The 18,031-nt window shown below is 39.4% G+C and overlaps 2 protein-coding genes across 6 annotated transcripts; both read right to left on the bottom strand.

Moving 5' to 3' along the window:
- Window positions 1–1,520: 1,520 nt before the first annotated feature.
- On the bottom strand, window positions 1,521–3,258 carry LOC103968343 (uncharacterized). Its single transcript, XM_009381503.3, has one exon. The coding sequence runs from the start codon at window positions 2,780–2,782 to the stop codon at window positions 1,793–1,795; it is 990 nt and encodes a 329-aa protein (XP_009379778.2). The 5' UTR covers window positions 2,783–3,258; the 3' UTR covers window positions 1,521–1,792.
- A 1,614-nt stretch (window positions 3,259–4,872) lies between these two features.
- LOC135595738 (DNA glycosylase/AP lyase ROS1-like) lies at window positions 4,873–17,442 on the bottom strand. 5 transcript variants are annotated; one of them, XR_010480625.1, is made up of 20 exons: window positions 17,277–17,442; window positions 16,238–17,080; window positions 14,010–16,040; window positions 12,943–13,033; window positions 11,318–12,830; window positions 10,308–10,387; window positions 9,710–9,794; window positions 9,530–9,621; window positions 9,368–9,436; window positions 9,213–9,249; window positions 9,049–9,131; window positions 8,068–8,508; window positions 7,874–7,910; window positions 7,741–7,798; window positions 7,521–7,660; window positions 7,291–7,356; window positions 7,057–7,171; window positions 6,928–6,966; window positions 6,243–6,545; window positions 4,873–5,391 (listed from the first exon to the last, which is right to left on the bottom strand). XR_010480625.1 is itself a non-coding variant. In XM_065087031.1 (19 exons), exons 2-19 carry the CDS (start codon window positions 16,728–16,730, stop codon window positions 6,415–6,417), a joined length of 5,601 nt encoding a protein of 1,866 aa, XP_064943103.1. In that variant the 5' UTR covers window positions 16,731–17,085; window positions 17,277–17,442; the 3' UTR covers window positions 6,045–6,414. The 5 variants fall into 5 exon arrangements, 4 of the variants coding, with proteins under 4 accessions (XP_064943103.1, XP_064943102.1, XP_064943105.1 ...); XM_065087031.1 differs by lacking the exon at window positions 4,873–5,391 and having other exon boundaries at window positions 6,045–6,545; window positions 16,238–17,085; XM_065087030.1 differs by lacking the exon at window positions 4,873–5,391 and having other exon boundaries at window positions 6,045–6,545.
- Between the last annotated feature and the right edge of the window lie 589 nt (window positions 17,443–18,031).

Here is an 18,031-nt window from a genome sequence, read left to right as displayed (position 1 = left end):
GCCCTTTTGGTCCCTTAGATTTCGATTAGCTTATAAGGATCCGATTAGTATATAACTATTAACTCAGAGTTAATCATTTTGATTTAATAGTTCAACTTTAACAAATTAATGAGTTGGTTATCCAATTAGGTCAGAACATAATTACGTCGTTCAGGTACGATAAAATGTTCGAATAAAAAAAAGGAATCGATGTGTATGATTTTGAGTTATATTTGGATCTTAATGAAGATGTCAAGTATTAAGTAGTAAATATATTATTATTAACTTAAACTTATATTTTAAACTAATGATTTACTAAAAAATAATAATAAATCGATTATCTCATCAAAGTGCATGTTTGGTACACTAATTACTCCAAACATACAGTGAATTTGGGAACATTTTGTTTTCAGCCTTTTGCATATATAAACCAACAAAAGCTATGTTAATTACACCCTTAAAAGAAGTTAGAGGCAATTAAGAAGCTATGCAATACCTGAAACTTGAATAAGATGCATATATATTTGTGTGTTTCTTTTTGTTGACATCAGTATGTTCATCTTTCAGTGATAGCACCATAATGAACAGATTGTTTCAGTGTCTCCAAATCTCCTTCAGAGAATATTTTTCACATAGTAAGAATGTTATGCAGGAAAATAGTATTCATGCATAGGGATTTTTAACCTCAGATGAAACATTTGGTCTAAAGTGAGACTTCAAAAGCTTGTCAAGACCATCCAAATTAGCTGCTCTTTTAGTCCAAGAACAAGCCAAAAATCTATGAAAATGTTTAGCAGATACAGTGTCCATTTTGCCAAGGAGAGAGAGAGAGAGAGAGAGAGAGAGAGAGAGAGAGGCAGCAGCTGTACTCTGAGAGAGAAGAATAGATCAACCAACTAGCATCACCAGATGCATGTAAGATACCAATGGCAAGACTAAACATATCAGCTCTGAAAAAGGACATTTTTTCCTGATGTGAAATAACATCAGAAAAAGGACATTCTTTTATCCTCCTCTTCTTGCTGCAACAGCTCAAAAAAAGGCCAGTATCTGCTCATGGTTGGACAGAGGTTGATGTAAAGGGACACGAGACATCCCTTAATCCTCCTTTTGTTGCTGCATCAGTGAACTGCTCTTCTTGATGTGAAATCATTCCTTGTGGACTGTGCATATTGCATGTTCTTGGAGTAGGTGTAAATCCATGAAGTAGAAGTTCTCAAAGCCACCCAACTCTTCTCTACTTCTCATTCAAACCAATGGCAAAGAATAATTAGGTCATCAACATGCTAAGAAACTCATCGTGTAGTCGAATCTGCTTTCCAATTGGTGCTCGTCTCTGTAGTCACATATCGACTATGACTCCACTGAGCCCACCATGTGAGTTCTCAAGATGGACTAAATGTGTTCTCGTCTCAGAAAAGATGTCACAGGTGTGATGCTTACAAGGTGGGGTTAAACTACAAAATTACATTTCACTGCAGAAAAGAAACAAAGGGAAGCTTTGATGAACTGATGATGATACCAATAATATGCTTCGGTGGTGATGAAAAGGATGATATAGGGGAGTGAATTGTCTCTATACATGCTGATGAACTGATGAGATTATACTCCTCGAAAGGAGTAGCCTTACAATCAACTCCGATCTACCATTTCAAACTTTCTGCAGCTCAGATCAATAAGAACAATCTCGTTTGCTAACCATTGTAAGCAATTCAGTGACTGCTAGAATTACAAACACAGCAGAAAGAAGAAACAAGAGGAGGCCAAAAGGATGAACGGCTAACAACAAGCCATGCACGCCAAGTAGCAGAGATCACTGGCTCTTGAAAGCTTGAATCAACAGGGAGAACCCAGGTGTTGCCTGCTGCTCCCTTTGCAGCATCTCGTCCTCCAGCCACAGCCTGCTCTCCGACGTGCTCCTCGTCCGGAACATGAACGCGGCGCAGCCGGAGGAGCTGCCGAACCACCAGTCGTGCACGTCCCACATCAAGTCCACCGGCGACCCGTCGATGAAGATGGTCTGGTTCCCTCGGAAGTTCCACCTGAGGCTCCTCACCTGCACCACCAGTTTCTTGTCGACCGATACCGACACCTCCGAGGCCTTGGCGTCGCACCTGTCTCCCTTGCACCTGACGGTGATCTCGTGGTCGATCCCACCGTCGCAGAACCGAGCTCTCGTGGAGTGATGTGTTTGGCCGACGACTTGCTCTTTCCTACTGATCATAGAGAACTCCGCAACCGGCAGTGAATCCTCGATATTTCTGATGTAGTCTCTGCTCATATCTCCGAGCAAGAGCGCGAACTCCGAGTTCACGACGATCACGACGTAGAAGCCGTCGATGGGCTCAGGACCCGATCCGTATTTGGCCGAAGCGATGTCCCAGTGGAGCCCAACGGCGTAGCTCCCGGAGACATACGATCGGCTGCCCTTCTTCTTCCTCAGCAACGGGCAATTCATGGCGTCTGGCTCCGACCGGTGGATCGATGGGTTGTCGTCGATGCCAACGGAGAGCACGGGGCCGACGTTCCCCTTGGACCAGGTAACTTTGACGAGGAGCTCCCTTGGCGTGGAGAGCTTCGTCCGGTAGAGGCAGGTCACGGCGCCGAGAGCCGAGGTGGTGTTATCCACCGCCGACGAGTTGCAACTGCTGCTGCTGCTGCTGCTTCCCGAACAAGAGCTGTTGGAAACCTTAACTGCGTGCTCGTTGAAACACGAGGCGAAGTCCCTCATGGCTGGAAGAAGGAAGAGATGACTCGAGAAGAGGTGGCCTTTGTTGGTTCTGCTGTTCATCAGTGTTGTCATGCCGGTCCTTCCAACCCAGAGAACCAGAAAAGAAGGGGGAGTTGAATCTGTTGTGTGGAGAGCGTCACAAGAAAGGGAGGAATAAGGGTTGCCGGGGTCAGATATCTCCGCTTGGCTTTCATTGCCAGGTCAGTCAGAATCCAAAGAAACAATGACTTGACCAGATCCAAAGTCCTTTTCTCACAGTAACCTCATTTTTTTCGGAAAGGTGGGAGAGAAACATACTCTGTTTGGAGGGAGAAAACGCATTGGATAATGTGAGCCGTAGGAGAGGGTGAGACGAAAGGATCAGAAACAAACAGACTGCGCCACCAACCCAAACTCATCACACAGGACGAGACAAAGCGGAGGGACGGAAATCAGGTGTGGTACCGTCTGAAACCTTGGAAACAGCATCGAATGATTTCGATTTGCTGGGTTCTGCCAGGAATCTGATTCGCCATATAGCTCGCGAGAGAGAGTGGATTTGCAAGAACTCTGTTCTTCTGCCAGAGTTCTCTGTTCATTGCGGTCGTCATCACAGCATTTAATATGAAAACAGCGTGTGCCTGCATGTGAGGATAAGATTTACATGGAGTCAAGTCTGGCGGATGTCCAAGTCGTTCTGAGGATGACAGTTCTACTGCTGCACTTACGGGCACGCTTACTTTCTCCAGTGGCCACGAGGCCTTCTCTCTTCTTCCTGTTGGAGCAGGTGGTTCACATGAGAATGCAGCTGGAGACTCGATGGGACCAAATTAAGTGGAGGAATACGAAGGCAAGACAAGATTTTGATGGCAATAAGCATGGATTAACGCCTTCAATGGGTACAAAAAAAAGGGGATCACAGGTGAACAGTTCGTGGTAACTCACGACAAGTGCGGCCTCACCTGTCTCCTTCGGCCGGGGGTTGAGGTTTGTGGGAGACGACAACACCGACTACCTCACCTGTCTGGACCGAGACATGGTTCAGGGGAACGGAGCGATAGGGTCACGGGCGCAGTGGGGTTAATGGCCGTTGGGCGAAATGGGACGCCACTCCCATTCCCTGGATCCTGACCTGACCGAGATAGGTGAGCCTCGTCATGGGAAGGAAGTGCAAGATCTCACGCCTTTGACCACCTCGGTCCTCAAAAATCGTGTTTACCGGAGGGAAAATTCGACTGTAAGATCTTGTTTTCTCCTCGATAGTACTGTAATCAATTGATACTAATGAGAGCGACAGTGACTTCAATTCCCAATCGTATCGTATAGGAACCTCCTCATCATCATCATCATCATCATCATCATCATCATCAACCGTCAATTCTGACAATGCATAAGGCTTCCCTTAACGTATAAAATCCGAAAAGATAAAAGATTGTTAGTCACATAATTATTCAAATTAATTAATCACGAAAAAAAATGGAGAAAGTTATTTCAGAGACAAGAAGATTTGTTCAACAAAAATATAGGTCAGTCAGAATCAATGAACAAATGGCAGTTTGCTGCCTTCTACTGGTCCCTTTCTCACACTAGTCATCCTCATCCTTCATTGCCATCCTCTTCCTATGTGAATGCTAGGAAGGGAGTTTCTTCCTCCTGTTTTAGTGACAATGTTAGTCGATCTCAATGTCAACTGGCAGACCATTTCCCTGCTGAATCTTCAAGTAGATATATAAACTTGATCTCAACCACAAGAAAATTGCCAAATTCTATCCTCCCACGCATCTTTCAGGTCAGAGGTTGTGTAATTGCAACCTAAAACCAGTAGTGAGGAAGGCAGATTTAGGTACTACCACACCAATCCTTTTCTACTCTCATTATTGCAGGGAATGGGACCATGGTGGCTATCCTTAATTCCACTTTGTCTTGTCTAAGCCATGGACAAATAGACATATTCCTATGGCATGGTTTAGACTTTCAATTTTAGCACAATACTTCTGTTGATGTACAATTCCATGCATTTAATTGGTGAGCCAGAACCAATGTGACATGTCTCCATCAATTACATGTGCAACCCAGCATGTCATAAGAAAACTATTGTATGAGGATATTGTAAGCAGCAAACATGAACTGCAATTTAAGTCTTCACATGATTCAGGTCCATCAGTCTTCACATGTCCATTCAATAACATTATTCAAATTACACAGCTTCAGAAGCCAAATCTCAAACTAGTTGGAGAAGGTGAATCATTAAAATGACAAGTTGCTGAGCAAATCCATTTTGTATTCAATTTTCATATTTCAGAATGCATGGGCTGGTGACACAGAGAGAGAGAGAGAGAGAGAGAACATGCTGCTCCCACAGTCAAGCTCAGATAGAGAGAGAATTGCATGAGCCAACATCTTTATATCACATCAATTTCCAATTTTACTACTACTAGTCTAAAGTCAATGCAATGATTTCAGTGGATGTAAAGATATGGAAATTGTGTTTCCATATTGCTAACAGTTATTGATCCATTTAGATCAATAACTTGGGAAAGACTAATGAAGGGGCTACTCATAGAAAAAGCCAAAGGTGAAAAAAGCCCCTAAGAATTTGCTTTAAGATTGTTTTTGCATTTCTTTAAACCTTTACTGAAAGCTCTGCTGAAATTTTATGAAGGCTAACATATACAAGATTTTGAATGTTCAAGTTAAAATTCCTGCAACAAGAACTCAAATAATAACTGGCATGGACAGATAAGTTATAAAGTTATAAACGTAAAAGACAAGTTAACATCCTACAAGGGATATCATATAAGTATAAACCACAACAAGATTTAGAAAGAACATAAGACTCGCAATAAACACTTGGAATAGTGATTCATTTTTTTGTTTCTAAAGCTGATCATGCAGATCAGATAATGTTAGATTTGCTTACAGACCAAATAAATTGGAAACAATGTTGACCGAGAAAAGTGCTTCACGTTTGATTGTTCATTTGTTCTGTTATTCTTAGTAATCGTATTCAAATTTTGATGTTGTTTCTATTGATCTGTGCATTAAAAAATGCTCTTTAATGAATAAAAAAAGTCTTTCTCTGACTATGCTTTGAGTTGGCTCAAAAACTGATATACCCAAGTCCACATTCTTCTTTTTTATTGGGAGATATGATTCAAGAAACCTAACACTTCAGCTACAACATATAAGATAGTATTAAATGCAGTGGGGCTTCTAAAAGGTACAGCAGGTTTTGGCCACATTGCAAATTTATGATCTTTCCTCGAAGATGTACAAGGTTGATTTCAGACTTTTTTTTTTCCTTTGCTGGACTATATTTACAGCGATTGTGCTTGTCAGTGTCAGAAAAAAGGAATTAAGATGAAAATTAAATGACTGCTTCATTTTTGCAAAAAGGCTAACAACTAACATCTAAGGTGACATTTTGTTTTATGATGGCAGTGTGCATGCTTGTCGGTGAATCCCATAAAGAGTGAAGATCCATATGCTATAACCAGCATAGCAAAAGATTATAATTTCACTATCATAAGGGATCAATGGTGGAACAACAAACCTGTCAACTTTTCTGGAAGATTTGCTAAGACAACCTCGTTAGGAGCCCACTATGATAGTTGGTAGGTCCTACCTTGAAGCATGCCACAGATTTCTCAATTTGATGGTCAGCACAACTGCTTCAGCCTTCAGGTGATAGATCTTCCTGGTTAGTTCCCGTTAGCTGACATGGCCTACTCTTTTCTTGCTTCTGCTGCAGCAATCTTCTTGTTCCTGGGTGCTTTACTCGCTGGGAAGTGGAATCTTGCATAGAGGGGCTTTGGTGCTCTTGTTCTTTGATCAAATCCTCTCACACACACAAATCCTGCAAGATATTATTTTTTCCAGGAAAGGACTTTTTATGAGAACCAGAAAACAACTATCACTATATTCTTCCTGGCAGGAAGAAAGATTTCAAGAAAGGAAAATAATAAAACAATCAGAACGAGAGAGATTCAAGGATGTAGTATACAGCTTTTTACATCAAAATAGAAAGACAACCTGGCTCTGGTTTCAGTAAAGAAATTTTAAGCAGTGAAAATATTTCCTCACATGAAAATTGAATAACAACAATAAATTCCTTGTGAAAATCACAATCAGAGGAATGTACAGTTTGAAATCATTCATAGTCAGCATCATCAAACAATGTTATTCACAATGTAGTAAATTGTTAGATAGCAAGAAAAAAATATTAGCTCATCGCATACCTCTCCAAAAGCATTGTTGTATTTCTTGAGTTGTTAGACCTAACAATTGCAGATAGTTAGGTGTTAGCAACTACTTTAGTGATAACATGTTCAGAATTCTATAGAATGTAGAATGAGTCGACCCTGCACCCTTAAATATCGTTGGTACTGAGGTGCCAAAATAAACTGTCCTCCTTGGCAAGTTCCATATCCACTCCCTAGGAACATCAATTGGGTTACAACTGGTATCATGATCAGCAAATACCTGAATTAGAAAAACGTTATTAGTCTCTATAGCCAAAAGAAGACAAATACCATAAAGGATAATTGAATAAAAATCTATAGAAGTCATCAGCACCTGTACTAATATAATGATATACTTACCTCGTTAACTTGAAAATAGGTGCCGTTAAGTGGAAAGCTTCCTCTCATTGCTGTTCGACATGGAATCTGCTTTTAGTAATATTTCAAGCAAGATTAGGTTCCCGATGTTCTTTATAAATAAATTTCATTGCATATTCTTATTTTCTTTCACTTTGATAATTGATAAATTTTATTTTTGATATTTTATATTTCATCAAAAGAAATGATCGAGAGGAAGAGGTAAACATTACCAAAATAGTCCCCCTAACTGTTTGTGCCTCTGCTTCTCGTATGCTATTGCAAGCAAAACAAGTTTTCCTGTCACATAACTTGCCCATTTCTTGGGAGTTGCAGAATGCCTCTGGTGGTTCAGTTGATTGTGCCGTCTCACCTGATTAATGTTCCATGGAATTTTCAGTAAGATTTTAAACATTCTCCAAATCACAAATATTACCCAGCAAAGCTTCTTGCCTGGGCTCCATATAGCCAGGAGATACAATGATGGATCGTCAGGTTCTCTTTGATCCAACTATTAATATTAGAAAAAAGAATCAATAATGATCATTCTTTAAAAATAAAATTATTGTTTGATAAGGTAACTCACTCCTTCCAACAAAGGGTGTGAATCTGGAAGTTCATATCTGTAATGAATAAATTAATGAGTTAGCCCATGTTAACAACAAACAAGGGAGAACTTTGATGACCAATTTTTAACACATTATTACCAGAAAAAAAGATCCTGTCATGATTAACTTTCAGATGAGACATTTATAAGAAAACAGGATAGCAGGTACATACACATGGTGCTCTGTTCGTAGGCGGCTGACATTCTTGAGCTTTGGCATCGGAATAGAAGCGGCTTCTGGATTTCTTACCATTAAAGCTTTTGATATATCACCACCATTAGCTTTCAAATATTGTCCTTGCATGTAACACTGTAGGTTTTGTGTGAACTCTTCAAAATTTAGCTTAATTTCAGGAATTTCATCAGGATTTTCATAAATGATATCTTCAATTGCACTTTCTTCTGTTGTTATTTCTTCAGCTTCAGGAGTTGATGGTTCTTCAACAACAGGCTCACAACTACTGTAGCAATTTATTTCCTTTGGGTTTCTATTGACCTCAAATTGAGGTAGCTGCAGCATTTGCAAATCTGTTGTACAATTGATTTCTGAGGCAAGAGGCATCGTTGAAATCACTAAATTTTTCTCCTCTGGTCCTGGAAGTGCTAATCTTGCGCTGCATCATTGAGTGGTGCATATCCAATAATCATATATCCAGCAATGATATATACTGTACAAGTGCTTTCTGTTTCAACATCATGTACACAAGCTAAAAGTGTGATGGCAATAGAGTTCAAGTTAAAGATTAGATTTTTATTTGATTGAAGGAAGCCAATGCTAAAAAAAATGTAGATGCTACTGTTCATATTATTTTCACATGAACTGATAAAATGAAAGATTAAAGGTTTCAATTGCTTTTATATCCAGGTGAGTAAAAATTAAATGAATATTTGTCAAATTGGAAAAACTGTTTTGCTTTGGCTACTAGTGTCCTACTTTAGGTTGATATTGTCAAAGCACTCACACAAAAGTTTAATTTGTCTCCATAATGATTTATATGCACCCAATACGTAGTGATACATCATCTTCACAAAGTGATTTAAACCCCACATAGAATATATCATGCATTGGCGGGAACCTCAAACTGTACCCTTTTTCGAGAGTGTATATATATATATATACACACACATACATATACATAAGTATAGTAATAAACCTGGCAAATGCACTTGCAAAATGTTTGCACTCTGCCCTCATTGGACAAGCGTTGCAGTTTGGCTTGCTTTTTGTACAAAAAACCTGCATAGAACTCATTATATGTAAACAATTAAAATAATTAAATATGCATATTTTATCAAGACATGTTCTGGTTAGGGATACCTTTCCGAATGTAATCATTTGATAGTGTAGCTCATACCTACAAAAAGTAATAATAATTACAAACAAAGAAATTTTCAAAATCATTATCTGGTGCAAATGTCTTTTATAAGTAACATTTTCAATGACAAAATTCACAGAAGGATTCTAAAACTTACAAAGTTCGCTGGTCAAGCTTACATAGGCGAGGCCAAAGGTACTTCTGAATGGTCTCCAACATGGGATATCTTTGAAACAATGAAGAAAAAATAAAGTTATTTCTGTTCATTTAAACACTTACACCTTTACTTAATCATCATCATCGTTAACAAGATACTTACAGCTCTAATAAATGCAACTGTAGGGACTCAGGCAAGGGTTGTAGTGGAACCCATCCCAGTCTCACACATATTCGGCCAACATTTGTGTCAACCTTTGTTGATCATATAGGAAACTGATGCCATGATATGACCTAAAATTGATTAATTCTTTAGAGAAGTACATTAAGAGATTAAACTTACTGGGAAGGCCAGATGCTGGAGAGTTAAAAGGCGCACACATTCAACACTTTTAAGTCCCAGTCCTCGTATGCTCAGGAGGTAGTCCCTGTAAAAGTTACAATCTGTGTGACTTTTTTAGCACAATAAATATGCTAATGACTGAGTTAAATCAGATCCTTAATAATGACTATTCTATTTATACAAACATCATTTATCTTCATTTTACTTTGCTGTATTCTGACTACGAAAGTTGATAATCTCCTTCAAAGTGTTAAAATTTGAGAAATTATTCAAATTTCCATTGCATTGACTCCAAAAATTTAGATAGGACTATAATAAAAATAATCACAAGCAAGAAGTTGCCACTACATTTCCTTTGGAGCAATTTCATTCATGTCCACATTGCACTAGAAAGACACACACACATGCATACATACATACATATAAAACTTTTCCACTACCTGAAATTTTATGAATTAACGAAAAGTACATACAAAACTTTTCCACCTTTTCGTCTGGAATTTAAAATGTTACCGACAGGATTGATATATGTGAATGTTCCTCACTATCATGAGTCATTCTGAGTATAGCAGACAAATATTGGAAATGCTAATCTTACTTTGCTTGGTCCGGTTCAATTTCCTTTAACCATTCAAGGTCAATGCTACCATGATCTTTCACCAGTCTATTGAGAAAATCCTGCAGATAGAAATAAAAAAGTGGATAGCCACTACCTGAAATGTCCAAGTATATGGAAAGTGTTTAATCTGATCTCAATATGATTGCAGATAGTTTAAAGTGCAGCAGAATGTGTAAAAACATTGAATATGATTCACCTAAAAACTGAGCAGAGAAAAGCAATCACACAGTCACTTGATAGATTCACATTCATATATCTAAAAGCTTGATTTATTGAACCTTTTTTATATCATAAAAAAATATATTCTGATATTGAAAATCTATGTAAATAAAGATTTTGATTGCTATTGAATCAGGAGTTCTCCAAACACCTCTGACTGCATCTACTTTGTCAATCTTAAATAGATAAAAGAACAATATATCTACCATGTAGATCACGAGGAGTATAAATATGATGCATATTTTCCATCAAAGTGTTATCTATATGTCACATACTTAATGCCCAGGTATTGCATGGAACAGCACAAGGCAATTACAAAATCTATACACCAACTTAGAATAATTGAGGGATTAAATTAAAAAAAGAATTGAGGCATAAAGTTTCGCTATCCACAGATTAAAGACTATTTTACCATACATCACTATTCTTTATCCTAAGTGAGGAAAAATCATACTACCGGAGCTACGGTTCAGTCAGCATACAGCAAGAGTGTTATTAACATAGGCAACACTTTTCCAATTTATTTTACGCAATTTCTGAAAACAAAGAAAAGAAATATCTTATCTTGAGGATGCTTAAACTATAAGTTAATCAACATTGTATTATTCATAAGTGTAATTAGATAAATTGTTGTAATGGTAGTCGTTCAGTGACACAATTCTGAACCAGGCTGCAGTGATTTGATAATTTATCTCAAGATTTTGCTTTCTCAAGAAGTAACCCAGATAGTGTCATCCAAAATTATGAAAATATGATTTGCTTCAATGTACCTTGATCCGCGCTGCTAGCTTGTTGTTCATTCCTCGCTCTCTAATGGTTTCAGATATCTCATTTACCTCTGCACACCTTACTGCTTCCCAATCAAGTGAGTCCAATGTGTCCCTAGTTCTCTCTTTTCTGGTGCCATTTTGATGAATGTTTTTTCTCAGGATGTCCCAGTCATAGGCTCCCTTTCTTTCAGTATTATCTTTTATTTTTTTCTCTTTCGATTCAACTTTTGTTGTTTCATCTGAAACTATCTGCAAATTGCATGCCTCATCCTCTAAAATTGTTTTGACTTCATCAGATACTTCCAATTGATTTCTTTGTTTGTTATAAAAGTTCTGAATATTTTGCTGAGTACCAAAATTCTGCATTTGAGCTTGAATTATACCAGTGCATTCAGTCTGAAACTTTGCATTTTCTCTTTGCTGTATTTCGATTGTATCCTGATTTTTTACATGTGTGTACGTCTGTGTAATGGAGTTGCTTATTGAGGCCTCTTTTTCCTGTTTCTGAAAGTCACTATGACAAAAAAATTGCTTTCTAGTGCATGCTTCTGCTTCTGAGCTTGTAACTGGCTGCAAAAGACACTTGCTTATTGATGCAGAATCATCTTCAAGTTTATTTCTGGGAATGAATGCCAACTTCTGCTGAACAATAACTTCAGCTGTTGTGACTGCTGAAGAATCACCTGTAGAATCAAATATTTTGTCTCTATTTGCATTTATCATCAAAGAATAATTTAATCTGCATTCATGACTTGCTACAGTTGCACTCCCCATATCCACCAATTCAGATCTTGAGGATTTGTTGAAACAATAAGGCATAGCAGGAGAAGTTGACATGCCTAGGTTGCATGATGGATCTAAGAGTGATGTTTTCTTTTCTGAAACATTATCTGTACATTGGCAAATTCCATCTTGAAAATTTTCTGGTAGAATTTTCTCTGCCATCTGCAAAAGCTTTGTGAATGAACTCGAAGAACCTACACAGTTGGGCATACTTCCAGTCATTATATCTTCTACTTGGAAGTTTGAAAGCGAGTTTAATTCAATCTGGTCAGTTGTCAGAACTTGGTTTTCTGAGGGGTTTTGAGATGTAATGATATAGTTTCTTAATGAAGCCACATCATTCAATGCCCATCTATCTTCAGCTTTTGTTAAGCCTTTACTTCTCATCATTGCAACTGTGATGTCTAAGCTGTTATTAGGTGATTTACAACCAACTACTGCTTCATGCATGTCAACACATTTTCTGGAACAGTCAGCACTGTCACCTCTAGTGTTGTAACCAAATGATTCATTACTGTTAGAGCTTTCATTTTCTCCCATTATCACGTGAGAATTTACGCAACATGACTCTTTGCTCAACATATGATCTTGCAATTTGCTGGAGTATTTGAGGGATGCAGTGCACCCTTCTTGAACTTCCGTACATGTGTGTCTCTTTTCCTCATGAGGTTTTGCATTGTTTCTACTCGATTTTGAAGGAAATCTTGCAGCAAGTGCCATGAAGGCAGAGCTGTGAAAATTAATAAACTGTTAACAAGCAAAATCCAATGAGCAAGCTCAGCATACTGTCTAAATATTTCTGCATGTTATCATTACAGAATAAATCAAATAGTTCATCATACCTTGAGAGATGATCTGAAACATTTTGTGTAAGAAAAACACCAACAACTGAGTCAACAACCGATCCTTTCCACTTGGAAAAACGCCTATCTCCTGCACAAACACATAAAAACAGAAAAGTGGATATTTAGTATGAAGTAGATTGCTTGGTTGGGACTTATGGGGCAGCAAGCTACAGACAGATACAAGAGCATTTCTTCTAGTTCTTGCCAGTCTATATTAAAAATGACCATGAATATATATATATATATATATATATATATATATATATATATGGATGCTTTTTCATTCAAATTATTGTTTTATCTTTTACTTAGGGAACAGTTTCTCCCCTAACTAATTTTTATTATGGTATTACCTGCCTTCTTGGGTCTAGATAACTTGCACAATAAAAGTCTGAAGCAATTTTCAACAAGCCATCCTAATTTTCCAGAAGTGCATATGACACTCCAGATGTCTAAAATGAATATTTCTATATACAGGAAAAAGATTCATCATATTTACAACATTTAAGAATTTTATTTATGTCTGAACTATAAGTTGACTAGAAATAAAATTTTCACCATGATGCTGACTAAATTTCATCACAATGAATTACTGATAACACCCTCAGACATTATCAGAAAGCATTAATACTTCAGAGGCCTGAATGGTTCCATAAGAAATGCCTCTGGTCCCCACAAGTACTGGCTATGTCTTGGAGTCATTTCTTGTGTCATATTCCTGGCCACAACATTTACCAAAAAGTAAATATGAAATGTTGACTCCCAACTTCTAACATAAATATGGTGAGACGGACTTGCATGGAAAGATGGTTCTGCTTTATGGCAATTGAATTGTTATCAGATGAAGGTATGATTAGTTGATTGTTGAACATCATGATTCCTAACTACTTGGACCATGATTAGGTTGGACTAATTTAATTAGTTGAAAATGTTACAGCAAAAATAAAAATAAATTGCATATAATATATATATATATATATATATATATATATATATATATATAGGATAACCAATCGTTGAGAAACTTGTTGTATCAAGTAATTAATGGAAAAAGAAGCATTAACCTTGGACTAGATGCATCCGAGCAATGAATGAATCTACACGTCCATGGAAAACATTCCTTTCTTCTTCCCAATGCTTCTCCTTTTCACTATCATTTTCCACCACGCTATCATTACCTCCTGTTCCCATCAAAAGATTCCATACTCTAAATGTTTCTGCATCCAGATCAACCTTGGGGCGAGGGCGTCGTTTCTTGGCAAGCTCAAATTCTCCCTTATATGGAACTATTACACCACCTCCATCATAAGGAACAATAGCATTTTTAGCTTTTTCCCTAGTATCCTCGTGGATCTCATCTAAAGTTATATGTCTAAGCTTTTCAATTATATCATCCAGAGGATCTCCAAATGGTTCTAATGCTCCTGACATTAAGTTGTAAGCAACTGAATTATGAAAACTGCTGCCATTTTGACATTGATAACTAATATTGGTATGAGAAACATTCTCATTGCAATCTCCTGGAATTAATACTCTAAAATCAGGAATCTTCTGTACTGGAGAATAGTCAAAATTACATGAAGCTATCTTTTGTCCTTGCAGACCTACTTGGTCAGTACTCAAGGACTGGGTATTGGCCACCGTAGCTTCTTCCTTCTTTACGTGCCTTTTTGGTTTTATCTCATTGCTGGTGCTTATAACATGGGCATCCTTGGAATTTTCAGTCTTAAAAATCTCATCTTTCTGACAATCATTTCCTCTATGTGGCTTCATTGGACTCGATACTTGGTAAATGCCTGTATGAGTGCAATCAGATTGCTTCAGAGGAGTTGTACAGATGGCATCAATAATGGAACATACAGAGTCTAATTCATGGCTCTGAACTTTTACATCTGATCTCTGTTTTTCTATTTTATCAAATGCTAATATATGTTCCAAAGTTTTCTGTTCCTCAAGGGCCATTGGAGTATTATTCACCACTCTATGGTTTACTCTCCAAGTGCTGACATGCCTGGACTCCCCTTCTGAAGTATCTGATGTAAACCCATCCTGCTTGTTTCCTGTTCTCTTCTTCTTGGACCTTGTAGGTAAGAATAGGTCATGGTCGCTCATTCTATGGCTTTCACTTAGTTGGCTGAACCCACCAATGGTATGCATGAATTCTCTGTAATCCAAAATTGGCACATCTTGGACAACATTATTATCTCTTTTTCTCCCTTTTAGTACCATAATTGAGCCACTGAGATCAATTGTCATTCCACTCACTGGGTTCTCTATCATTGCTTGAGATTGCAGATCAGGCTGCATGGTGGAATGAAGACATGAATCAAGAGTTTGAGGTGGCGCACAATGCTTGAATGCTATGGCTGCTCCTGGACAAGCATCTCTTGCTCCCATTGGTTCCGAATCAAAGTTCAGACGTCGTCTGACTGATTTTCCCCTGTTTGTACCATCAAGCACAACATTATCCACTAATATGCTGGATGAGGCATCAGACGAACTTAGTACAATTTTTTTACGCACATACTTCCTCTTACCAGTTGAACCTTCTTCTTTCATCTTTGCCACCTCAGGTGTCACAAGCTTAGGAGTTCTTGGCTTTGGTGTTCGGGTTGGCTTGCCTTCTTTGATGACCTTGGGCCTGTGCTTTTTCCTTTTGGGTTTCTGCTGTGGGGTTCTATTGAAATCTACACCTTGAATTTCTAGGTTGTGCTTCTCAATATTCAGTGGCTGAGCATCTTGCTCTGTAACAACAACTGCTCTCACTTCATTTTGCACTTGTTCAGAGGGCATGACTTGATATGGCAGGGCAAACTCTGATGACGATGGTATTATCAAGTCTGAAGAAGTCAATACTACAGGCTCAGAAGATGATGGCACGGTGAGGTTCAAGAAGCTTGGATACACCTTCTTCACTACTGGAGGTTGCCATTTCTCTGACTCGTTCTCCAATGTGTTTCCTCCTGTAACTCTTTCCTGTACAAAACCGGTCACTTCTTGGTGAAGACATTCTTGTAAGAACTTGTTCTTCTCCATAGTTTCAGGTGTCAATGGAGATGGCATTGCATCAGTCACACCCGTGGTTATTATTTTCTCTGAAAGCAAACAAATGTTTGGAATTAAAAGACTGAAACTGCCTGTTTCAACAGGGAATACTTAAGAAAAGGAGAAGGTAATGGAAAAACGTCAAAAAGAAAAGAAATCTTGGCGATTGATAGCCGAATGTAAGCCATCAGACCATAGAACGGGAAAAAGACTCGCTCTTAGATTTTGGTGTCCGTGGGTTGGTTACCATTGGAAAGGCTTGGATTTCGGAGCATCATCGCATTCAATGACAATTGATTTGGATGAACAGGCGTTTCTTGGCCTTCACCGATCTGTGATTGCAAAAGGAGTGCGAAAAACGGGTTCCTGCTCACAGTTGTATCATCGTTTAATTCCATAGGGTTCGAGCAAGGATTCCATCTCCAACCTCCTCCTGCAGCATTGAATGTCATCATGCTCGGTCTGGCGTTGTGACTGCTACCAGCATAAGAGCTGGAGCGGGGGAACGCTGTACCCTGGGAAGCGGTCTCTTGGAAGAGCCCGCCACCACAAGTCCCCGTGGAAACCTGCACGGTTTCGAGACAGTTTGACGCGGTTGATTTAGGGTTCTGCTGGTCATTGTCAGGGACGAAGTGTCTTTGCGTGGGAACTGGCTTCGCAGGCGTAGCGGGAAACCAAGAAGACGGAATCTTGAAATCTTTCTGCTGCTGCTGAAGAGGAACTCCTCGATTGAACTCCATTCTCAAGCCGACGAAGCTCGAAACCTTCTATCTCGACGATCGTCTTCGTCCTCGTCTGCGGCGAGGCGATCAACCCAAATCTTTCCGGTAATAACATCGGCGATAAGATTCTGGCTTCCCCACGCCGTCACCTGTTCCAGCTCCGGTCCCCATTGTTCAATACAACCCTCTCATAAGATCTGCATCATCTCTGCCTCCTTCATCCGGAAGATGTGCCCTGAATCACCGCTAAAGAGGTTGGAAAGAGGAGCTTCTCCCCCTCAATGCTTCAGTAATTCAAGGGGATCGGCAGCCAAGAAAAGCAGGAAGAAGGAAGCAAGAAGATCACGCCTTGATCTTGACATCACCACCTGCACTAAAGATTAACCAAGAAGGCAAATGGGGGAACTTAAACATCTTGAGCAAGAACCGGAGCACAAAGAGAGCGGGTTTTGACTACTTTCTTTCACCGGGGACAACAAGAGAAGAAAGATCGTTGTTCGTAGAAAGAGAAGCGATCAAAGCACGAAAACAATCAGAACAGTGAGGTGCTGACGGAAAGCTCACTCCTTTCTTTCACCGGGGACGCCATCTGTGAAGGGGAAGAGGACGAGGAACGGATTGCAGCTTGAAGCAGCGGAGAAAAGGGAAAGGAAGTCGACGAACGCTGCTCTTTCTGGTCTTCATCAGTTCCGTTTTGCTCCTTTTCTCGCTCCGTCTCTCTCATCGTTCTTGTCGCTTTGTCATGCGAAGCAATACGAGAACAGAAACGACCGAAATAGCTGCGATCGCCGAAGGGAACGCATGGATGCTTCCACGTGTGAAGAGATAAAATGTAAAGCATTTCTCCCACGCATTAATCGACTCGCCCCCTTACCTCGCTCGTTCTTGTCTTTCTTTCGGGTCCCACATAAAGGGAGCAGTTCTGTTGTGGGTCAATCGGGTAATAAAAAAAAGGGGCGGGGGAGGCGAGATGGACGCGGCCACACGTGCGAAATGTCACGGAAGGATCGGACGAGCGACGCGGCGCGTGCGGGAGTGTGCCTTGGAGCCCACGGTGGCACGCTTTGTGGGGAGAAAAGTGGCTTCCGCCATCTCCTTCGTTTCTCTCAGTCCTTCCCATTTGCACGCGTCCGGAGCGCACGTGTCCAGCAGAGACGGCGGCAACGTGTCCAACCACGCGTGTCATTCTAGCAACGACGGCTAGCCGCATTATAGATAATTGAAATCCACATTAATATTTCATAATTCATATATATATATATATATATATAAGAGAATATGTTGCACAAGTCAAAATGATAATTGAAATCAATTGGGAC

Source organism: Musa acuminata, chromosome BXJ1-10 (assembly GCF_036884655.1).
Source record: "Musa acuminata AAA Group cultivar baxijiao chromosome BXJ1-10, Cavendish_Baxijiao_AAA, whole genome shotgun sequence".
NCBI lineage: Eukaryota > Viridiplantae > Streptophyta > Magnoliopsida > Zingiberales > Musaceae > Musa > Musa acuminata.
The sequence above is the reverse complement of the archived record's forward strand: the minus strand, read 5'-3'. Positions and strand labels throughout refer to the sequence as shown.